This window comes from Cydia amplana, chromosome 20 (assembly GCF_948474715.1).
Source record: "Cydia amplana chromosome 20, ilCydAmpl1.1, whole genome shotgun sequence".
Classification (NCBI taxonomy): Eukaryota; Metazoa; Arthropoda; class Insecta; order Lepidoptera; family Tortricidae; genus Cydia; species Cydia amplana.
In genome coordinates, this window is record NC_086088.1 from 8484576 (window position 1) to 8510503 (window position 25928).

Genomic DNA, 25928 nt, shown 5'->3' on the forward strand with positions numbered 1-25928 from the left:
TCAAACATAGGCGGAGAGAATCATACTATCTTTGCCTTACACTAGTACTAGCACCCAAAAGGAAAGGTTGAGTATAATTTTCCTGGTTTTTACTGACTGACAAATGGGTTTGACCAACTATACTTACATATGGGAACAAACTGGCAGTGATGTTCCCAATCATGGCAGTCAAATTGAAGGTAAGGAAGCAGGTGAGCCTCATGAAGTTGTCTCCGAGGAAACCTGGCGTGATAGCCTTCACATCTGGAAAATTAACAGTTTCATTTAGTTGTTTTGCAAAATTTTAGCATAGTTATGACCTAAAATGGACAATAGATCTGTAGTTTTTATCCTGTATCTTCTTCCTCGCGGTGTCCCGGCATTTTGGCCACGGCTCATGGGAGCCTGGGGTCCGCTTGGCAACTAATCACTAGTTTTTACGAGAGCGACTGCCATCTGACCTTCCAACCCAGAGGGTAAACTAGGCCTTATTGGGATTAGTCCGGTTTCCTCACGATGTTTTCCTTCACCGAAAAGAGACGTAAATATCAAATGATATTTCGTACATAAGTTTCGAAAAACTCATTGGTACGAGCCGGGGTTTGAACCCGCGACCTCCGGATTGCAAGTCGCACGCTCTTACCGCTAGGCCACCAGCGCTTCCTATCCTGCGTAGTTTTTAATTTTTATCCTGTATATATCCATCTGAACGCTAGTAAGGAAGACATCTTACGGCTAGGCCACGACATTGCGCGACTGGCGATGACGCATAGGTTGGAGCGAGACACAGCGATCGGACCTTTCGTTCTCACCTATGGTTGCCGCCGCCGCCGTCGCCGGTCGCGCAAATCGTGGCCGGGACGTTAACATATTTCAGTAGTAGCGATTTTAGTTGAACATAAATGTAATTAATTTATTGAGAATGTAGCAAAACTTAGGTGCACACAGATTTATAGAAAACCTGCGTGTGTTTTAGCATGCGCTTTTGTGCCCACTGTCTAAAATATGTGGCAGCGCCATGTTTCAGCGAGACCACTGCGTTGGGAGTGGGCATAAGAAAATGATTATTTATGACAAGAAAACTATAGTTGGTCAAGCAAATCTTGTCAGTAGAAAAAGGCGGCAAATTTGAAAAATTGCGGGTTAGCAACACTAAGATTGAATTGTTCGAGAACGCGTGTCATTTATATCTTAGCTGTGGAACTGTTTTGTTTAAGTGGTATCCAGACGGGACTGATCAAATCAGGCGATTTGATCAGGAAAATAATTGGCCAATTTGCATTCCATAGATAATTACTATGAAAATTGGCATTTATGTGTCCGCACCTGCTGATTCGATCGGAGAATTTCAACAGATTGGCGAAAAATTGTCTCGTCTGGATACCACTTTACATTTCATCGTTGATCGATGTACATTGCTGCTTTTGGTTCGTTTCCTAGGGATACCATAATTTAGTTTGCTTTACATTGCTACTGACATATCCAGCTTGACAGACTATAGTTTCTTTGAATACAATACCGTAAAGGCGAACAATATAAGGAAAAACGAACCGCGTTGTTTTCTAATCGTTACCATTGTAACGAATATTTTGTAAGCGTCAGAAAGATTTTAGGAAAACAAAAATAAATGTTGAGTAAATAATCGTTTTATGAGATTCTAAAACCTAGTGCTGCTCTTAGGCAAATAGTTATTGATTGTAGTAAAATTTACAACTTCAGAGCACGATTTTTTCTCTCTCTATAGTGAATAACTTTATATCATGAAAAATACAGTATTAACATACCAGAATGCACACTGGGGAACACAGCCAGCGACACGAAGAACACCAGCCATATATTATACAGTTGGACCCAGGATTGCCTGAAGATGGTTTTGTACGGTATTATAGTAGTGCCTTGTGTATACAGGGTAAATAGAACATACCAGAATGCACACTGGGGAACACAGCCAGCGACACGAAGAACACCAGCCATATATTATACAGTTGGACCCAGGATTGCCTGAAGATGCTTTTTGTACGGTATTATAGTAGTATCTTGTATATACAGGGTAAATAGAACATACCAGAATGCACACTGGGGAACACGGCCAGCGACACGAAGAACACCAGCCATATATTATACAGCTGGACCCAGGATGGCCTGAAGATGGTTTTGTACGGTATTATAGTAGTGTCTTGTGTATACAGGGTAAATAGAACATACCAGAATGCACACTGGGGAACACGGCCAGCGACACGAAGAACACCAGCCATATATTATACAGCTGGACCCAGGATGGCCGAAGATGGTTTTGTACGGTATTATAGTAGTGTCTTGTGTATACAGGGTAAATAGAACATACCAGAATGCACACTGGGGAACACGGCCAGCGACACGAAGAACACCAGCCATATATTATACAGTTGGACCCAGGATTGCCTGAAGATGGTTTTGTAAGGTATTTTCTTCTTAGTGTCTTCTTGACCTGTGGCGGCCAGCGCCGGATTCACGCGTAACGTGCGCTGCTGTAGCGTGTCGTGGTACCGGTAGAATCTCTGGAAAATAAATAAAAAAGTTAATAACATGAACGTAGCAAAATGAAGGACTTATATACAAGTTAATGTTTATCAGCTTCAAAGATTCATTAAGATTTAAGGGTCTAATAAAAGAACATGCCCCCGAGTTTGACAGCTAAGAAAATGGCGCTGTACCTATACGCCGCCATGTTTTGCTATAACCATAGAGAAAAAAATACATAGAGTGCTCACTCCATACATCAGTTTTAGTACCAAAAAGACTATTAGCATCTAGCATCGAGTAGCGGAACTATCAGTAGTGCTACTTGACAATAGATGTAGCACCGACCGGAAAGTCTTATGCTGTTGAGATAAGACTTTCCGGTCGGTGCTACATCTATTGTCAAGTAGCAGCACTGATAGTTCCGCTACTTGATGCTAGATTTAGACACTGAAATTAATAGTCTGAACTGATGTATGGAGTGAGCAGTGTCTTACTATATTTCTCTATGCTATAACTCAATGGGGTTGGCAACTGTCAAAGGTTTACATAGATGGCACCATCATAGCTTGCCCCTTTTTCTATGAGATTTGGCTTAATGGGCTGGCATCCAGGGCATTAAAAAAAATTTTTTTCACAATTCTAGGGACTGACAGGGCAAGCTATGATGGCGCCATCTGCTAAATACTACGACCGGCCAACCCCATTATCAAGCGTCAAACTTTGACAACCCAAGATACCGCATAATTTACAGCCATCTACATTAGCTGTCGAATTAAAAGCACGGATTTGTCATACAGTTTACACATCTAATACGGAATGAATCTTGATAGCTTTCAGAAAAAATGTAGCTACACTTACGTGCACACAAATTTATAAATAAATATGCGTGCAATAAGTAAGTAGAGCGTTTATTTGCCCACTTTAAAAACAGCAACAAAAATAAAACTACAATGAAACTGCATTGCGAAGTGGGCTGAATGAAAACGACATATTAAAATAAAATTTGAAACAATATCTATAATGGCATAGGACAGTACAATTAAAGGTCCAATATTTAACTGATATTTCATACATGTTCAATGTTATATTTCATACAATGTATAATATATTAGTATTTCAATCTCATTATGTAAATATGTATGTAGGTACAAATCTTAACTTGTAAAACAACAAATTACACCAACAAATAAGTAAATAAATCAATTATACAGAGGCTTATGTATAAGCTCTGTATTAAACAGGACCTATGTCCAACTCGATAAACTAACGTTTAGTGGTAAAATCAGAAAATAGCGGCCGCCCGCTTACTTTCCCCGATGCTAGTGAAACCCACTCCACTAGCACTTCCAAGGACACACGTTGGAACTGAGGACTATGGCCCTTTGTCACAGAATAAATAATAGTACTAAGTACAGAAGACTCACTCTCTAACAAAACGCGTCTGTTACGATCAGCACAGATATGGCCGCTAGGTGGCGACAGTGCCACGCGCGGCTTATGGCTTTCCCCAAAATTGGGGCCGAACGGATGAACTTTTAGCTACCTGTAGCAAAGCGACGAAATCGCGGAGTGAGACACGCCTGCCTTTGTATTGAATTAGACATTGGTCTATACACTCGTATTTAATTAAATATAGGGTATTCACGGTTAACGGAAGAGCGAAGTGTGAGTAAATCGGAACAATCAAGTATTAGATAACCGCCGTCCGCTGTCTCCAAAGCTCGAGTGGCACCCATCAATACTACTACCGTACCACGCTTAGAACGAAACACTACTTAAATATTCTAAACTCACGTTTAAAGGCATCGCGAAGTAAGTATCGAAGCATATAAGCAGCACGAACATCCCAAACGAACATGTACTGAATTGGACATTGATCTATATACTCGTATGTAGATATAGGGTATAATTGACGATTAACGGAAGAGCGAAGTGTGAGTAAATCGGAACAATCAAGTATTAGATAACCGCCGTCCGCTGTCTCCAAAGCTCGAGTGGCCCCCATCAGTACTACTACCGTACCACGCTTAGAACTAATCACTGCTATTAGGTAAATTATCTAACTCACGTTTAAAGGCATCGCGAAGTAAGTATCGAAGCATATAAGCAGCACGAACATCCCAAACGAACATGTACTGAATTGGACATTGATCTATATACTCGTATGTAGATATAGGGTATAATTGACTATTAACGGAAGAGCGAAGTGTGAGTAAATCGGAACAATCAAGTATTAGATAACCGCCGTCCGCTGTCTCCAAAGCTCGAGTGTCCCCCATCAGTACTACTACCGTACCACGCTTAGAACACTACTTAAATATTCTAAACTCACGTTTAAAGGCATCGCGAAGTAAGTATCGAAGCATATGAGCAGCACGAACATGCCGGCGATGAAGTAGTATATGGCGGCGGTGCGCTTGCTGCCTCCGATGCTGGTTGAGGCCCACTCCACTAGCACCACCAGGGTCCCGCACACGTTAGAACCTAGGACTATGTCCCTTTGTATTGAATTGGACATTGGTCTATATACTCGTATGTAGATATAGGGTATAATTGACGATTAACGGAAGAGCGAAGTGTGAGTAAATCGGAACAATCAAGTATTAGATAACCGCCGTCCGCTGTCTCCAAAGCTCGAGTGTCCCCCATCAGTACTACTACCGTACCACGCTTAGAACGAAACACTACTTAAATATTCTAAACTCACGTTTAAAGGCATCGCGAAGTAAGTATCGAAGCATATGAGCAGCACGAACATGCCGGCGATGATGTAGTATATGGCGGCGGTGCGCTTGCTGCCTCCGATGCTGGTTGAGGCCCACTCGACCAGCACCACCAGGGTCCCGCACACGTTAGAACCTAGGACTATGTCCCTTTGTATTGAATTGGACATTGGTCTATATACTCGTATGTAGATTTAGGGTATAATTCACGATTAACGGAAGAGCGAAGTGTGAGAAAATCGGAACAATCAAGTATTAGATAACCGCCGTCCGCTGTCTCCAAAGCTCGAGTGGCACCCATCAATACTACTACCGTACCACGCTTAGAACGAAACACTACTTAAATATTCTAAACTCACGTTTAAAGGCATCGCGAAGTAAGTATCGAAGCATATGAGCAGCACGAACATGCCGGCGATGAAGTAGTATATGGCGCCGGTGCGCTTGCTGCCTCCGATGCTGGTTGAGGCCCACTCCACTAGCACCACCAGGGTCCCGCACACGTTAGAACCTAGGACTATGTCCCTTTGTATTGAATTGGACATTGGTCTATATACTCGTATGTAGATATAGGGTATAATTGACGATTAACGGAAGAGCGAAGTGTGAGTAAATCGGAACAATCAAGTATTAGATAACCGCCGTCCGCTGTCTCCAAAGCTCGAGTGTCCCCCATCAGTACTACTACCGTACCACGCTTAGAACGAAACACTACTTAAATATTCTAAACTCACGTTTAAAGGCATCGCGAAGTAAGTATCGAAGCATATGAGCAGCACGAACATGCCGGCGATGAAGTAGTATATGGCGGCGGTGCGCTTGCTGCCTCCGATGCTGGTTGAGGCCCACTCCACTAGCACCACCAGGGTCCCGCACACGTTAGAACCTAGGACTATGTCCCTTTGTATTGAATTGGACATTGGTCTATATACTCGTATGTAGATATAGGGTATAATTGACGATTAACGGAAGAGCGAAGTGTGAGTAAATCGGAACAATCAAGTATTAGATAACCGCCGTCCGCTGTCTCCAAAGCTCGAGTGTCCCCCATCAGTACTACTACCGTACCACGCTTAGAACGAAACACTACTTAAATATTCTAAACTCACGTTTAAAGGCATCGCGAAGTAAGTATCGAAGCATATGAGCAGCACGAACATGCCGGCGATGATGTAGTATATGGCGGCGGTGCGCTTGCTGCCTCCGATGCTGGTTGAGGCCCACTCCACTAGCACCACCAGGGTCCCGCACACGTTAGAACCTAGGACTATGTCCCTTTGTATTGAATTGGACATTGGTCTATATACTCGTATGTAGATTTAGGGTATAATTCACGATTAACGGAAGAGCGAAGTGTGAGAAAATCGGAACAATCAAGTATTAGATAACCGCCGTCCGCTGTCTCCAAAGCTCGAGTGGCACCCATCAATACTACTACCGTACCACGCTTAGAACGAAACACTACTTAAATATTCTAAACTCACGTTTAAAGGCATCGCGAAGTAAGTATCGAAGCATATGAGCAGCACGAACATGCCGGCGATGAAGTAGTATATGGCGGCGGTGCGCTTGCTGCCCCCGATGCTGGCTGAGGCCCACTCGACCAGCACCACCAGGGTCCCGCACACGTTAGAACCTAGGACTACGGCGTCCGTGTACTGAGTCAAAACCTACTACCGTACCACGCTTAGAACACTACTTAAATATTCTAAACTCACGTTTAAAGGCATCGCGAAGTAAGTATCGAAGCATATGAGCAGCACGAACATGCCGGCGATGAAGTAGTATATGGCGGCGGTGCGCTTGCTGCCCCCGATGCTAGCGGAGGCCCACTCGACCAGCACCACCAGGGTCCCGCACACGTTAGAACCTAGGACTACGGCGCCCGTATACTGGGGAGGGAGGCGGGCCGCTACGCCGTATACGGAGTTTTGGAAGATCGCGTTGCAACCTGAAATTAAGGTAGGACCTATTGAATCAGTGCTCTAATGGATAATTATCAATGATAAAATAAAATTTGGAATATCGCTCGCAGACGTAATCTGCATGTTTAAAAAAAATGATTTATCAATGATAGTTATCTTGATAATTGTCGTGATAATTTATCAGGCTAATTATCGATTTGATAATAACCTAAAATAAAAAGAACGGCCAAATATTTTTTTTGTATCAAAGAATTCAAAGAAAATAAATATAGCACCATCCATACCTGCGATATAATTTTCGCGATAATTATCAAAGACTATAATTATGTGGATAATTTCGCACCCTGTATTGAATACAGTTTTGATAAAATATGTTTTTGTCTGGTTTGGGTATACATATTTTTATTTAGGAGTATTTAGACTTATTAACATATTAGGAACAATTTTAAATGGTATTTATTGTTGTTGTGAATTGGTTACTTTGCTACTCAAACTTTGCTAGTCAAATCAGCTTCTTTTTTAGAACTGTCGAAACGATTTGCTAAGATGGAATTTATATGAAAACGTGTATAGTGACGTCACGGTCAGTTCAACTACTTTTTATATTTAAGTCCGATTTATTAAATAGAAATTATGTCTAAAAATAACTGCTATCCATATTTTCTAATAACTATCTGGTGCTTTATTTCGTGCACCGTGTGGAATAATTTATTAGAGGAAAGTACCCAATTCTTAATATTTTAATAAGTATAATGTGAATGACCATTCTCTAATATCCGCTAATATCCGTTTATCCGATCTTATCCTAAATACCCCATTAACCCCAAGGACATTTTAGTATCTCTAAATAAATATAATATTCTTTTTCTACTCCAGCACTTAAATGTGTCAATTAAATGACTGACAGTGATATCTAAAGCAATGTCATTTGAATGATTTGTCTATAGGCTCATAAGATGACTGCTAATAATACAACTGCTTTATTTTTTTTAAAGATACAAGTTCCGATCATCTTGATTGAAAGAGGTATGTTTTCATTTACAATAATAACTCTTTTTTTTTTAAATAATAACTCAATTTTTTTTAAATAATAACTCTTTTTTTTTAATAATAACTCTTTTTTTTTAATAATAACTTTTTTTTTTTTTTGCTGCAGCTGTCATAGAAAAAGTAATGTATGCAACAGCTCATAATTGGTTCTTAAAATTCTCGGGTCTTTTTTTACAAAACTCGACTACGTCTCGTTTTGTAACTTCGACCCTTGAATTTTAAGAACCCTTATTATATCACTGTTGCATAAACTACTATTTTCTACTCCAGCACTTAAATGTGTCAATTAAATGACTGACAGTGATATCTAAAGCAATGTCATTTGAATGATTTGTCTATAGGCTCATAAGATGACTGCTAATAATACAACTGCTTTATTTTTTTTAAAGATACAAGTTCCGATCATCTTGATTGAAAGAGGTATGTTTTCATTTACAATAATAACTCTTTTTTTTTTAAATAATAACTCAATTTTTTTTAAATAATAACTCTTTTTTTTAATAATAACTCTTTTTTTTTGCTGCAGCTGTCATAGAAAAAGTAATGTATGCAACAGCTCATAATTGGTTCTTAAAATTCAAGGGTCTTTTTTTACAAAACTCGACTACGTCTCGTTTTGTAACTTCGACCCTTGAATTTTAAGAACCCTTATTATATCACTGTTGCATAAACTACTATTGTAATTCATAGTGCTCCATCAATAACTGTTATCACAGTCAATTGAATGAGCTGAGGAGGTCCAAATATGTGATTGGATAATGGCCGTGCGGAGTGTTTTGTTATCTGAGATGACAGCTCGCTTGTCAACCTCGCTATTTGTCATTTGTGACAGGGAGGAGTATGACATTACGGAACCAACTACGGAATTAAGTACGGAACCCTAGTAAATGTAGCAAAACTTAGGTGCACACAGATTTATGGAAGAAATCTGCGTGTGTTTTAGTAGAGCTTTAGTTTGCCCACTAAAATGTGGCGACGCCGTGTTTTAGCGAAGCCTTGCGTTGGAAGTGGGCACAGGGGGCCTGCCGCGAACACGGAAGTTCGCAAATGTCGGCCATCTTTCTCTTGTAGTCTACTGTAATTAGAGTGAGAGAGGTAGTTTAGTTGCTCGATATTTACGAACTTCGATTTTCGCGGTTATAGCCGGAGATATCACATACCTGGCTAGGTTAGGCTAGGTGTTCAAAATGACCTTGACACGCTCTAATTCTCTTAACAATAAAGTCGCGTCAAGATCATTTTAAACACCTGGCCCGCTTAGCAACTTCTGCTGCTGACTGTACAGGACGTTTCTTCGTCGCTTTCGGATACTTTGCACTCAATCATATCTTTTAGCACTACGGTCCTTCCATCTTGTTTTCGGTTTACCTATGCCTCTTTTACCGGAGATGGAAAACCGTAGTGCAAAATTTCCAACGTAGTCTGGTAGTCCGGTCAACTTTAACTTACTGTTTAAGAAGAAGATGGAGACGAGAGTCAGCCAGAAGAATACGCCCGGCCACTGGCTGCTGTCCACCATGGCCATCACGATGGTGAACACGAATATTAGCACCTCCATGCTGAGATAACTTTAACTTACTGTTTAAGAAGAAGATGGAGACGAGGGTCAGCCAGAAGAATACACCCGGCCACTGACTGCTGTCCACCATGGCCATCACGATGGTGAACACGAATATTAGCACCTCCATGCTGAGAGAACTTTAACTTACTGTTTAAGAAGAAGATGGAGACAAGGGTCAGCCAGAAGAATACGCCCGGCCACTGGCTGCTGTCCACCATGGCCATCACGATGGTGAACACGAATATTAGCACCTCCATGCTGAGAGAACTTTAACTTACTGTTTAAGAAGAAGATGGAGACGAGAGTCAGCCAGAAGAATACGCCCGGCCACTGGCTGCTGTCCACCATGGCCATCACGATGGTGAACACGAATATTAGCACCTCCATGCTGAGTGACCACACGATGCGCGTAGTCAGGTTTCCGCTGAACACAGATAATTAATACATTGTTGAATCTACATACTCATACTCATTTATTGATAATATTCTTAAAATATTCATACATCTATGGGACTAATCCCAATAAGGCCTAGTTTACCCGGCCTCTGGGTTGGAAGGTCAGATGGCAAGCACTTTCGTAAAAATCTCAAATCCATACTAATATTATAAATGCGAAAGTGTGTCTGTCTGTCTGTCTGTCTGTTACCTCTTCACGCTTAAACCGCTGAACCGATTTAGTTGAAATTTAATATGAAGATAGTTTAAGTCCTGGGGAAGGACATAGGATACTTTTTATCTCAGAACTCACCCCTTAAAGGGGTGAAAAGGGGGTTGGAAATTTGTATGGGCCATCAATAACCGCTGAACCGATTTAATTGAAATTTGGTATGGAGATAGTTTGCGTCCCGGGGAAGGACATCCCAAAAATCTCCCTTTAAGGGAGTGAAAAGGGGGTGGAAGTTTGTATGGGGAATCGTTAAAAAGCAGATTGGGTAAAAATAAGCTACCCAAATTACTAACTCCACGCAAACGAAGTCGCGGGCAAAAGCTAGTATTAAGATAACAGTCCCAGTAAATGGCGTAAAGGTAGTGACAGCCAGCTCACTCACCCCATCTTAACGAACACGTTGAACCAGCTGAACAAGAAGTTGGGTATCTGTGCCGCGAGCCCTGTGTAGTCCATGTACTTGCCTTCGTACCACGTGTTAACCAGCTTGTAAGTGGTGAAGTAGTCCTAGAGAATGAAACAAAGAAATGTTATAAAAGAGTTCCTACACTTTATCTACACTTTTGTTTTTTAAACATTTTATCAATGATCTATCTTCACTGGGTCGATCACCTAATGCGGTTGCCAAATCAAAGCATGAGGTTGCTAGTAGGGTTTGCAATCCGGATCCGAAATGTATGAAATTATCCGGATCTGGATCCGGATCCGCGGATATTCCCATAAATTTCGGATCCGTGGTGCAAACCCTAGTTGCCAGTTAGCGGATATTGTTTTCATGCAGCAAACGACCCTCTGATATAATTACATAGCTAACACAATTTTCGGAGCAAAATGCGTCCAGGGGGCCGATTTTTGAATTTCGATCACTCGATTTCGTCACCTGAAAATCGGTGGAAAACGGCGAAATGCTGATTTTTGAAATACGAGTGATAGAAATTGGGAATCTAGTGGTATTGACCACTCGTTTTCAATTCTATTAGTAGTATTTATATGACTAGTAGGGGAGATATTACTGAACGAAATACGCGAAATCGAGCGGTCGAATTTCAAAAATCGGCCCCCAGAGCATTAAAATTCACTAGATAGATATTAATGTATATAGTTGTAAGGTAAATATTAAAACGTGACCGCCTAATTCTTTATTATACACATATTTGACGCAATATCTGAACTTTGTATGACTTTTGTATGATATCTGTTGCTTGGGAAAGGTCCCCGAGCTGTGTCATCGTTGGTGTATCACAAATCCTTCATAGAAAACCGCACTCAAATCGGTTTATCCGTTTGGGAGCTACCATGCCACTACACAAGTACACATTATGTACTACACAGACATGTCATAACACCCCTTTTTCTGTACTACACAGCAGGGATCGGATACCGGTATTTTTTGTATGGGAACGGAAACGGTATTTTTTCGTTCTTTGCTAATTACTTCATTTCTAATTGAGCAATCTAATAACACGAAGTCGTAACCTAAACACACAACTGAGTCCTACATTTCGAGTATAAAATAATTAAAAAAATATGGTTATTTCTAAGTTTTTGCAAAAAACCGGTTCCGATCCCTCTGTAGTACACAGACATATCATAAGATCATAACACCCCTTTTTTGTGTACCAGTACACAGTTTGTGTCCAGGGATAAAATACTTCATCAAAAATGTGTCCAAACAAATTAGAAGGTCGAAACGTTATCCAATATTGACCATAGTACATGCTCTAATATTGTACAGAATTTCTACACAAAGGTACACAAATTGATCAGGTGTTGAAATTACCTTGGCTGTGATGAACATATTCCAAGCTGTTAGCGTCCCCAGCCCGTGTATCAATAAGGTTATGTAGATAAGGTGCCATCGGTCCTTCGGTGGAGTTAGGTCCATGGCTATACCTGGAGACAAAAATAAATTATATAATGTTTGTTCGTTCGTTATCATTCGTTCATTATCACATTAAATTAATCACCATCTCGTGTTAAATCGGTTAAAAATGTTGCCTATGACACCCACACACAAAAAAAAACCGGCAAAGTGCGAGTCGGACTCGCGTTCCATTAAGGGTTCCGTACATTAACGACTCACGCTTGACTGCACATTTTTAATAGGTTTTCCTGTCATCTATAGGTAAAGAACTATTTTGTGTATTTTTTTCAAAATATTAGACTCAGTAGCTTCGGAGATAAAGGGGGGAATGGTCGGACAGACAGACAGACAGACGCACGAGTGATCCTATAAGGGTTCCGTTTTTTCCTTTTGAGGTACGGAACCCTGAAAACGTATGATTGGATCCACATCTACTAAAATTACATGAGCAACATAATGACTGTAAAGCATGCATGACTATCGTCCTATAAAATAAAACTTTAAAGTGAATTTGTTTTTTATATGTAGAAAATTTTTCGGCTTTCTTTTTTGCTGAATCACGTGATAAATGACAACGGAGTCCGTTTTTACGACTATGAATACATTAAGTCGGGTAGTAATTAAAATACACATAAGGTAAATACGTATTTGGTGTCTGCATTTTACCCGATTATATCATTACCTTACTCGTACTGTGAAAGTTGTAAAGCTAAGTCGACTTATTATATAAACAATTTTAGTTTTATTAGAGACTCCAATAGCATGCAGGCCGGAGTCTTCAAGTCTGCACTTTAGGAATTTACCCACTGCATAAATATTTTCATTCATTACCCTGCCTTTCCATACTAACCCACATCTATAACTTCAGACCGTTCTTAAATCTTAATCTTTCGATGTGTTTGGTGATTGTTCGGTGGTTTGTGGTGTTTCTGTATTTCCTGAATTAAATATATTTGAATTTAGAATTTTTTGAATTTAAATATCCTTTCGTTTCTCAAGAACTTTTTAAATTATGCATGGCAACGGCGCGACCTAGTTCGTGTTTTAGGCCGTATTTTGTACAGCGTTAATAATAAGTTGCACACGTATTTACTGAAAAAACTTGTGTGTCAACAAACTGCGGCCAAGCTCAGTCTATGTAAGTTTTATTATATGTGTTATTGGCGCGAGTAGGGTCCAACCTGAAATAAGCGGCAGATCCCTGCAGCCGATCTGTCTCCACACATATTGGCTCGCCTTTCCTGTCGGTTAAGACAGTTTCCTGCGTTTCCTTAATTCCGCCCACAGAACATATTAAAGAGGTTAGAACGGCTATCGCGCGCAGTTAGTATCGGAACCGGTGTCGCCGCTCGTTCCTCTCCACATTTCAACATTTCTCGCGCAACGGTAGTAAAAACTTCTTAATCTGAACGTTATTGTGGCGCAAAAGGCATGTTTACGTTTTTCGGTCAGCGCGGGCGAGTACTAGCATGCGAGCGTTTGCTCATAACCGGCGGCGACACGTACCCTGCTTGCATCGCCATTCTACTTGTTCTGTGATTCCGCCCCAGGCGGTGTAATGTCTTACGCCATAAATCGTCTGCAATAGACGCTAAGGCCAATGATGATGATGATTATATGTGTTCCATAGCAGTGTCGAAAACATCACTAAAACTAAGTTTGCTTCTATTTGTAAACAAATAATTCTAAGCCTGCTATTAGCCATCGCATACTAAGTGGTCGTCTCAACGTTCAATTATAAATGTGACCTCTGATCTGATTACTCATAGCTACTACTAGTTTTTTGTAGACGCTCGAGCCTTTGAAGAGTATTTTAGACTCTACCACTCATTTTGTCGAAACTCTCGTTTTGTCGATTGCTATAGTTAGTTTTTTTACCATTAGAAAAAAGATAAACAATCTTGACGTGATAAACAATCTTGATGTAACAATTATGAATCATATAGGTACGATTATTTACATTATTTTGCTTTCATAAGTAATACTGTATTAAAACGCGTTTTTCAATTAAAAGACACGTCAATAAGTTTTTTTCTAATGCAAAAAAAAACTAACGATTTATATATTTCCATAAGTGTGTCGAGTTTTTCTAAGACTACAGTTTGTACTCTACCTCGTTGCAACGAATCTTATACTGACTGAACCTAGACGCGTGTTTTGTGAGCAATGAGAATCATAGAGCCGGCTATAAATAAAGTTATTACGCTCGGAGTGGCGAACTATAATCACGAGAAATAACCCATTGACTCTTGCACTTCATTTCATTCCTCTTTATTTCCAAAAGTGTGTCGAGTTTTTCTTAAGACTACAGTTTGTACTCTATCTCGTTGCAACGAATCTTATACTGACTGAACGTAGACGCGTGTTTTGTGAGCAAAGAGAATCATAGAGCCGGCTATAAATAAAGTTATTACGCTCGTAGTGGCGAACTACAATCACGGGAATTAGCCCATTGACTCTTGCACTTCTGTCATTTCAATTGGTCTTAATGGAGACTGGTCGTGTGGGGTCGCAGAAAGTTTACTATCAAACTGATATACGTATGTACTAAGGGTCGGTTGCACCAAACTGTTCGTATCGTTAAAGAGTTCGCTAAATTGTTATGTATGGAAAGTTTCATAGTAAAGCGCCGGGGCGCGCTGGCTGACGTTGATCAGTCTGTCAAATGTGGTTGGTGCAACCGGCCCTAACTGGAACTAATTTTTACGTCTTACTTTTTACCCGATCTTGGTTACAGGCTATATTATAACGTCACATTAAATTGAACATGCCGCCCTCTAAAGGTTCCGCTCGCCTTCTAAAACTTTCTGTATTTATGTTTATTTACATTTTAAATAATAAAAGTTTAAAAAAGATGAATCTTTGCTAATAGATAAACTTACGCTTGTAAGTTTTAAGTTAACGACAAAACTAACTATTTCAATGATTGCATTTGATCTTACTTGATATTTGGTCGAATTAGCCCGCCTGGTAATTTGCAGGATTATTGGCTGTATGTGTAAAGTGCATATTGGAGGAACAAATAGTACTGGTTGCACTCGTGTTAAAAACATGAGGTACAGGGGCCCGTTTCTCAAAAACTTGTAACACTTGCACTTTTTGACAGCTTTTGTTAGAAAGGGACTTTTAATTTGTATTACAAGTTACAAGCTTTTGAGAAATCCCAGGGCTAAGATTTTCATACCGTTTGACATATACAATCGTTTTTAAAATGTCGCATATTAGCCAATGCACAGGCATAAAAGCGTCAGGCTAGGTTCACACGGCGTTAATTTTTCCCGTATACCGTATACGGGATTTTATCGAATACCGTAGTGGCAGCAAAATTTGTACAACAACGTTCAAAATCGTTCACACGGCTAGGCGGCTTTCCCGCATAGATAACGTGTGAACGATTTTGAAAGTTTTCATAGAAATTTTGCTGCCACTACGGTATTCGATAAAATCCCGTACACGGTATACGGGAAAACTTAACGCCGTCTGAACCTAGCCTCATTCACACGTACTATGAACTAAACACATACAGCTAACTCCTAAACATGAAAACGTAACATTGCAACACCCGACACAGCTAAGGGCTTACGTAGGTGTACAACAACGTGAGAGCGTGGGCGGCTCGTCCAGTGGCATCCGCTCAACTTGAAAGGTAATCAACCGGCTCAAATTGGGCCAGGGGGCTCCATTCATTCGCCATAAGAGCACGCGCGAGTACTCTCTTTTAGGGCGGCTTTTATGATTTCTAGACAAAACATGCTGAAGCACGATTGTTTGATTTGTTTTTAGGTGGTTTTATTGAAACCGGGCTTGCTTTTTCTTATCACTAGGTATTTTTATAAAATAAGTAGTGTGATTTTTGACTTATTAAGCAGGAATGGATCACAAAAAAGACTTTTTAAAATCTGAATTTATTTCATGTAAAACACGTCGATTCCGTCAATTAAGCCTGATTTAAAGCGCGAACTCGCATGCGATTTTAGTTACATTGCGGACTGTTGGTTACGCCCAATTCAGCCATCCGATCAAAACGCGCAATGTAATGAAACTCGCATGCGAGTTCTCGCATCGTCTAAATGAGCCCTTAGGTACCAAGTCTGAGAAGACGATTCGATCGGATATAATGCCGCGGTTTATGAGAGACCCATAAACCGTTCGCATACGCTGCGTACAACGTCAAGTTGTATACGTAGAAATGCTGCCATCTTAAAGTACCCGAGAATCCATAGAAATTCCGAAAAACTTGCCTAATTTGCGGACTGACGCACTATTCTGGTTCAGTTACGTAACTTCACGTATGGTTTTACGTATAAGATGAGGATGGCCAAATTGTGCTCCGGGTTCAAAATGAAGACCTATTAGACGCGACGCCTCTGGGCCCCTATTCGAGATGTACAACTCAGATTTCGCGTCCACTTCAATTCAACTGATAGAATCGCATGTTTATCAACTGTAGCTACACTTACGTGCACACAAATTTATAAATAAATATGCGTGCAATAAGTAAGTAGAGCGTCTATTTGCCCACTTTAAAAACAGCAACAAAAATATAATTACAATGAAACTGCATTGCGAAGTGGGCTGAATTAAAACTAGATACACAACTCAATTTAACAGGAAACATAATTTCTATCCAGCATAAGACCGTACGGGTAAGAGCTGGCCCTATTCGAGATGTACAACTGTCAGATTTCGCGTCCACTTCAATTCAACAGTTGATTGAATCGCATTTTCATTAACTGCATAATATCATTTGGTACACAACCAATAATTCAACAAAAATCAACTTTGTTTTACTACTTTAAGGTTTATAATGGTTTGGTTTGATTGTCAACTGTGGATTGCTAATGTCAAATTTGGACACAGGATTGTTCCGATTCAACGGGAGTTCACACGATACGTCAAACGTCGCTTGTCGAATACCCCTCCTGGTATCTTCCCATACTCAGCGTCGCGGCCGTATGCATTAACCAACTAAAAAGGACCACTACCTTTGAGATTGAACTTAGGGTGTCATTGGGCAGGTTGGACCCCTCCCAGGCCGGCGTGAGTTTCACCGGCTCGTTGCGAAGGAACGGCGTTGTTACGCCAGTGTGTCGAGTTGAGCCTGTTATATGGCAATAGATTACATCTTCACATTCCAGGATGGTGTGAGGAGCTAAGAGCTTACCTTTGAGGTTGAGGGTGTCATTGGGCAGGTTGGACCCCTCCCAGGCCGGCGTGAGCTTGACCGGCTCGTTGCGAAGGAACGGCGCCTTCTCCTCCGCCTCCCAACCTGCTGACAAAAAACATTTCAATTAAAATATACGGCGGCAACATACTTGAATTTCTTCCCAATAGAGAAAGATCTAAAGAGCTATGAAAAACAGTCTAGAAGTTCCAAAGGTAACTCAAAAAATTCAAAATTCTCAAGGTCTCTTTCACAAGTCAGTTACAACATTTTCGCCCATACCTCCGAAAATGCGAAAGACATTTGTTCTGTATGTACCTATGTACAGTGTCATGTTAACATGACTTTGATGTTAGTAGGTATTTTTCGTGTGATGAAAACAAACATTGCGTTAATTTGCTCATTGGTAAGGTGGACATAGTTTATATTTAGCTGGGCAAAAGGAACAGAATGACATTCCCATGCACCGTGCAAATATTCCTCTCGCCCGTAAGGCCGCGTACAGCCCCGTCTCCATATCGCGCGAGCTAATGTTCGATAGTTTGCCGAGCGATATGGAGACAGGGCTTACTTACGGCGCAGAGGGCCGCGGCTGTCGTCCAGCGTCACTGTCACTGCCATACTTATACGCAAACGTCTACATAATTTACTTTCTATACCTACATCTCGCTCGCACTAATATGCGAGTACGAGCGAGATACATAGAAAGTAAGTTACGTTTTCGATAGCGTTTTCAGTGCCAAACTGGTGGTAGCCACAGAGTTCGCGGCCTTACCCTAATTTATTTCCTCTCTTTATTTTCTATGTTCCCAAAAATGAATAATACTGGATGGAGACAAATACTGGTTATGACTTGGCCAAATACGGTCCCAACATACCTATAGCTGATCAAGCAGATCTTGTCAGTAAAAAAAGCCGCGAAATTCAAATTTTCTATGGGACGATATCCTTTCGCGCCTACATTTTTCAAATTTGCCGCCCGTTTCTACTGACAAGATCTGCTTGACCAGCTATAGTTTGGGCTCCACATTGGACATTTATTACATCAATTGTTTACGAAAACAGAAAGTACCTAAACCTGTGTATGACCTGTATCGGCTCGATTTGAAACGTGAATGACACCACTGTTCCCGGTACGTGACTCAGTGCCTGAAATCCGGCCAAATTGCGATTCCAACGTCAAACGTCACGTTTACGAGTGCCGTGTGATCTGCCGATGTACTCTCAAGTTTTTGGCTTCCCTGGTGTAATTTGATACCTAGATTCGAAAGAATTATACGTGATCAGAGGTTAGACGTATACTGGTCAATCTGGTTACAAGGGTTGTGTGAATTGTAGCACCTGATTTAATTAGTGCCTTTAGTGGTCACGAAACACTATCTGGAGATGTCAAATGACGAATTGACGTGAAAGGTGTTAATTTGTTGTAGGCAATGTAGGCTTTTGATGGAGTAAGCGTTTATTGCTGACAAGTTTTTAAGCTCAGATTTGGGTGAAACAGAAGGGTATTAATTGTTAGGGGATTTTTCGACTATGAAACACGACATAAAATACTACATATTACGTTTCTCTATAAAATTGAATCACAACGCCGTCCTCGAAACGTCGGAGGTAGATCTTAAAACTTAGATAAGTCCCGTTGTGCAATTTAATAATGTGTAAAAATCGTGAAAGTTTAAATCAGTGTTAAATTGAATCGTACTTGAGATTTTTTACTCTGAATTATTAATAACCGCCCGCCCTACTTCTGTACGCAGGCAAATAATATAGATTTTCCAACCTCTTTTTGTAATGTCTATATTTTAACAATAATAGAAAGCTCATACGTATTTTAATTAAATTAAAAGCGATCTTAACTCATTTCTATAGAGTTCAATTTTGAACAAATGAGAAACCTTGGCGGAATTTCGAAACTGTACCAAATCCTTTTTATTGTCACAGCCGACATTTCAGTTTAACTAACATACTTATTATTACAGACAAATTTTTCAAAACATGAACTGCCGATCACATAAAGAACAAGACTGCAAATCCACTGTGTATACCTACAAATCCTACAATACAACAATGATAACGACTTCCAGTTTGTATTATTTAACTATCTCTGGTGTAACTAACATACATGTTTAATTTGTAGCACTTCAAAATGTAGGTCAAGCAAGAACAAAAGCTATTAAATGTGGTGTAAAGTAAACTATGGGTTTAGACCGTTATAACTTGTTCAACTGATGACGTATAATTACTGGTCGATTTGAATTAATTATTTCCTTTGTGATATCTTTTTAGACATAACATGCGACATGCTGTATAAAAATGCTGGTCACGGTAAGACTATAAAAAACATATACAGGGTGTTGCATCGTTTGCCAAATCAAAATGGCAAATAGGTTGAATAATTTCCGGACGACCGGTCTGGCCTAGTGGGTAGTGACCCTGCCTGTGAAGCCGCGGTCCTGGGTTCGAATCCCAGTAAGGGCATTTATTTGTGTGATGAGCACAGATATTTGTTCCTGAGTCATGGTTGTTTTCTATGTATTTAAGTATTTGTATATTATATCTATCGTTGTCTGAGTACCCACAACACAAGCCTTCTTGAGCTTACTGTGGGGCGTAGTCAATTTGTGTAAAAAAGTCCTATAATATTTATTTATTTATTTATTTATTATTATTATTAATTTTCTATCTTCTCATGCTTAGAAAAAAAAAATTGCGCACGTTTTTTTTTCAGCTCTACGCCAGTTTTAGTAAATTTCAAATGCGCAGTAGTGAGAAAAACAGTGGGCAATTTTTTTTCTAGGCATGAGAGAATAGCTGATGAGTCGACCTATCTGCACTTTTGCAAACGATGTACCAAACACCCTGGGCTATAACCGCGAAAATCGAAGTTCGTCAATTATTCTGTCACTCTAATTACGTCTTAATAAGAGTAAAAGAGAAAGATCCCCGCAATTTGCGAATTTCGGTTTTCGCGGTAGTAACCCTGTATGTATATTGTTTTGTTTGTCAGTCTCCCGTTGACCGTGGACGCTGTAAAGGGTTCGGAACGTCTGGATGTACCCGTATTTTAATTTTATTATACGTGAAATAATTAATTTTACTTCATGAATAACTATCGCGGTAACAAAGGCAGTATTAGGTTTTTTTAACTCACAATATGGCGCCATTATAGTATCTGTAATTTAAGAGTTGTAAACATACTTTCATCATATTTCTTACCACGATAGAAAAAATTGGCGTATTGTTTAGAGTCGGGCATGACATGTAATACCCCCTGTAGGCCTAGCACATGATTGGCGCGACAGCATCTCGCGGTGAGATGGACTACCCGTCTTTTTCTAACTATGTTAATAAAAGAGGGACGGGTAGTCTTGCCGCGAGATACTGTTGCGCCAATCATGTGCTAGCCCGGCTGGAGTTGCAGGCGTCAATAGGTTACGCCGACCGCTTACCTTCAGAGCCGTATGCTGCTACCGACGTGGTTTAAAAAAAATGTGAGTTAAATCAATGGACACGTACGAATGCCTTGCGATTTAATTTCGCATTGATAACAAGAAACGAAACATTATAATCTCAGTAAATTGGCTACGTTCTGTTTGTCGCAAATATGTTTAGCCACGCAATGAAGCCATGAAAAGATTTCTCATCAAGCCGTACAAATGAGCTGTGCGAATAATCAACTGGATGCTGTTTAGCAAAAATGTGTCAACCCACATTAATTTTGCAATAAAATGTCAGCGTCATTTTTTTGAGTTGGCACCTTATTGCAAAATGAATGTGGGTTGACACATTATTGCTTATCACTGATCAGCATCCCTGTGGGTCGGTTCGCGAATGTGATCATGACGTATCGATATTGAATCGAAATTATTTGTTAGTGTATAATTTTTGGACGGCGAGTTTCAGAGAGCCTATAGATCGCCATTTTCAAGGAAGAGTCGAATTTAATTTTACTAGTTTAAATTCGACTACCTAACTGAATGTGTAAAATTTTAATACAACATTTAATTAGTAATTACGTTACAGTCATATGTATAGGCGACGGAAAATTAAAGTACTATTTTATAAACAATTTTTTTAGAGTTTGACTATTGTATTCTAAAATTCTTATTATTAAGTTTGACATCTAGGAATATTATAATTTCATATTTTTTAAGAACAATCTAATACCTTTAAACGAGTAATTCGTGTATATTTCTTTATTTATATATTTATATCTATATATATTTCGGGGATCTCGGGAACGGCTCCAACGATTTCGATGAAATTTGCTATATGGGGGTTTTTGGGGGCAAAAATTGATCTAGCTTGGTTTTATCTCTGGGAAAACGCGCATTTTCGAGTTTTTATATGTTTTCTGAGCAAAGCTCGGTCTCCCAGATATTAATAATTATTGGACTAAGATGATATTTGTACAGGCATAAGACGATTTAAAAGTGCTAGTTGCTAGGCCTACTTGAATAAAGAATGACTTGACTTGCGATTTCGTAACTTTCGTGTATTAATATTATATTATCGTTTTCTTATTTTGTATTGCTATTTACAAGCTTATGTTAACATTTGTTTATGACAACCTAATAGACCAGGCAGAACCTAAGCAAACTTTAGTCTAAGCTAGACTGGCTTGTAAACATCATTAATATTACACGTGATCGATATGTAAACCTTGAGTTAACCGCAATCTAACCTCACTGAAAACCCAGAAAACTATAGCTAGTAAGTAAACATTTGTATCACTATGTGGCAACCTTGAAAAGACAAAACAAAGTATGATAACTTCAGTTAAAATATTCATAAGTAAACATTTATACATCTCCTCTTATTTATTATTTGAGAACAATTTAACTAATCAATTCTTATAAATATTACGTATTGCGAAAGAGCAAAACTTGACTTAACCCCACAGGCTACAAGTTTAAAAAAAACAATCCAAACACACTCCGAAATGTCAAACTTGTGTGTTTTACATCCGCCACTGTTAGGTACAGCAAACGCTAGCCAAGCCAGCCATGTCTAAATTTTTTGTCATTTCTCATGAACTCTACAGAAGAAGTACTGAAGTAAATACATAAAACGTTTACCTACTTCTCCATATGCAGTTACACTATTATACTTATACAGTATATATGTAACACACTATAAAACATACCCGTCTCCTTGCCACTGAAGGTTCCATAATTATCACTCATTAAACAGTAAATAAACAAAACACTAAGTAACGTGCACACTTGACCGAGTCAAGTCACTGAATGTAACACCTATTTATTTACCTTTCAAATCTTTCAATGCATAATCATATATATAAATAGAAACTTTAAACCTGTTTTGTAGCATGAGTAGATTAATTCTGAAAACCGGTATTAGGTTATTCGGCTAGCTAGTGATTGATTGTGAATCGTTTTATCTTGTCTGGACAAGAGTAACATCTTCCATACTGTCTAAAAGTCCAACCAAATACGCCATTTAGAAATATTTCATAAAAACTAAATATATTACAGAATTTATAATAACTATCAAACTTGCAAAATTTCACGAGAATCTATTGTGACACGCGAGCTGTAAAGGACACAGCCGGACATGTCAAACCATTTTTGCCTAAGCTGAAACGGAGAGGCTTTACGCGTGCTTCGCTCTCTCGGTCAATAAGTAAAAAAAAATAACAGCACTCCAAACTGCGTTGACAACAGTCATCCGAAAATGAGAGATTTTTATTTTGGAAAAACCGTAGTCAAATATAACATTTTAATTATTTTAATTTAGTTTAAGATTAGTATAACCTGACATAAAGAAACAACATAATAACACTTACTTAACCTACTACACTATCAGCTACAGGTAAAAAAAATTGCTCTAAATAGTAGTAGTCAAATTAGTTATTCTTGTAGTAAAGAATATTAAGATCTGATGAGATCGATCACTGCCAAGCGAAGCTAAACGCTACAGTTATCAATCGCGTATCGCGTACCAATACTAATACCGTTATATCAATCATAAGGTTAAGAGAATACCGTGTACCGTAGCATCAGAGCATTTTTACGGCCACTACAAAGTTAAAGTAAGTAACAGACTTAACTGAACATTGATAGACCCTATCTCGTTGCAATACAGCTCAAGAATGGTCAGTCTGTGAGAATACTACTTAACTTAGCCAGTTAAAAGGTTCCAGGGAATTACTAACATTAAACACACATTTCTACAAGGCTCGGAAAGCTCGATATTGCCCTAAGAGTTGGCTACTTAATGATTGCCGAGCGTAAGAGGTTTTTATAGTAATACGGAACGGTCTTAACATTCCTAACCCTTTGACCGGAAAAGATGCCAACTGACGCGCGCGGCTGCAGCGCAATATCAACCTTCGTGTATTCCGACAAGGTTCACGATGCTGCGCCGCAACGATAGGCGTGGCGATCAAAGGGTTTATAAATGAGAGGAAACTTCAACATAAAAGCTATATATGTCAAAACTTAAAAGGTCTAAAATAGATTTCAACCTATAAACTGAAACTGCAATGCATCCAAGCGCCGAGATTCTACAATTTACGCTATTGCAAGTAATTACTTAAGAGTACTCGTGTGTAGAATTAAAGTTACTAACAATGTAATAAAATGTTTGCTAGCATAAATGTAACAGTCCCCTCGCAAGTCGGTAAAAATGAAAAGTTTCTTGGTCAGAAACGCAAAACGAGTCCAAACAATGGCATTGTAACTTTGCGGATTCCAAGCTGGGGGAGCGAGAATTAGGACAGTGCTTATGTAAATCGCAGGTAGACGGGCTAAAACGTTCTTTTACTGTTGTTACTGTATGAGTAAACCGAGGCGAGGGTAGCATAGGGGTAACTTTGAAAGCGGAGTAATTTTGAAAATGGCAAATATTAGCTAGTAAACTAGAAGCACTTTCTACTGTAGAATTATTTTTTAAAAGCTGTGTCTTGTCAAAAGCGTCTCTTGCAGATACAATATCTTCAAATCTACAAAAAAAGTGTTCCAATGAATACAATTCCAATGAATTTAAAACCTGTTTGATTACCTCTATTGCTAAGAATTAAAAGCCAGCTAATAAGGAGAGTGTCAACTAAGTATAATGACAACATGGCCTCGGTATTAAATGAGTATTTCCTATTTGTTCCCATTCCCACCTCTTACATGTTGTGGACTAGACGGGCATGACAAGACACAAGATTATATTGTTATATTCAATTAATATTTTAATTTTAAAACATTTTTTCCCTGAGCTTTCAAAGCTTTCTCAGGAAAGTTTTTAGTTTATACAATACAAACACATACCTACAGATACATGTCACGTGTAGGTACCTACATCTGCCTGGATACTGTAATGCGGGTCGCCACTCAAATCCATGAACTAGGTCATGAGGAAACATAAAACTTTAATGAATGTGATATAATAATTCTCAAAATATTTCTACTGAGACAGATGCAACATGAAATTTCTAAAGACAGTCCCTTGTAGCTTTATTATTTTTATGTGCGCATTGTATCTTAAGCCATAAACTGAGGGATTACGGCCCGTAAAAATATGTGACGTTATCTATGAAAAGGGACCTTATTGTCGATGGCGCTTACGCCATTATTAACGATGCTCCGATATAAATACAATGCCGCGCGACGCTGTGCGGCGTAAGCGCCATCGACAATAAGGTCCCGTTTCATAGATAATGCCCCATATATAAAGCTTATAAATGTATAAATAGACGCTAACGGCAGGCAGAGGCAGACACGTGTATAATGATGGAATCTAAATATTATGTGTATTAATATCAAAATAAACAGACTGCATTATTTCGGCTCAGTTCGAACAATGCTTGTAAGATTTCACACTGATACGATACCGGTCTTTCAGTTTGAGACCTAAGAAAGGATAATATGTACATAGTTTTTATAAATTATCATCAATTCATCATTCCACGCAGACGCAGATAAAGTTGCAGGCAGAAGCTTAAACCATCCATTCATAAAGTGGATATGCATATTGCATATGCACTTTGGTAGCTGTATGTAACTTATTAAAATTGCTCATTCAACTATAGTTGGTCAAACGAATTTGTCAGTAAATAGGAACAAAAAAAAACTATACTCATCCTTTTCTTTTGGGTGCTAGTACTACTGTAAGATAAAGATAGTATGATTCTCTCTGTCTAGGTATGTTTGAGATGAGACAGTCCTTTCACAAACCATATGACATTATATTATAAAATACTTCACGCAGGTTAATAACGATTGTTTTCCACCCTTGGTCCTGTGAAGCCGCTCGGAATTTTCAATCGACCGGCATCACATAAAGTATCTTCGGCGCCATTTGTTCCAAAAGGGTGGTCGTAATTTCAAGTACATACAATAAATTATAATGTCCAAGTTACATGTGCGTAAGACATATCGAGTTTGGTCATTGGGGCAAGAAAATATTATCACTGATAAAAATATGTTCTGTGTAGATTTTTACAGGCTATTATCTCTATATAATCCTAAACTTTGAAACTGT

General features: G+C 39.2%; 2 protein-coding genes across 2 annotated transcripts in view; one reads left to right on the forward strand and one right to left on the reverse strand.

Moving 5' to 3' along the window:
* LOC134657586 (transmembrane protein 80-like) overlaps window positions 1-25928 on the forward strand; it is a 418575-nt gene that overhangs the window by 381600 nt on the left and 11047 nt on the right. The gene's annotated exons all lie outside the window — the stretch shown is intronic.
* LOC134657382 (equilibrative nucleoside transporter 1) overlaps window positions 1-25928 on the reverse strand; it is a 38339-nt gene that overhangs the window by 5620 nt on the left and 6791 nt on the right. Inside the window, exons 2-8 of the mRNA XM_063512923.1 lie at window positions 17436-17540; window positions 12188-12300; window positions 10790-10914; window positions 10019-10164; window positions 6923-7155; window positions 2324-2516; window positions 128-243 (exon numbers count right to left, since the gene is read on the reverse strand). Coding sequence (XP_063368993.1) covers window positions 128-243; window positions 2324-2516; window positions 6923-7155; window positions 10019-10164; window positions 10790-10914; window positions 12188-12300; window positions 17436-17540 — 1031 coding nt within the window. The remainder of the gene's footprint in view (window positions 1-127; window positions 244-2323; window positions 2517-6922; window positions 7156-10018; window positions 10165-10789; window positions 10915-12187; window positions 12301-17435; window positions 17541-25928) is intronic.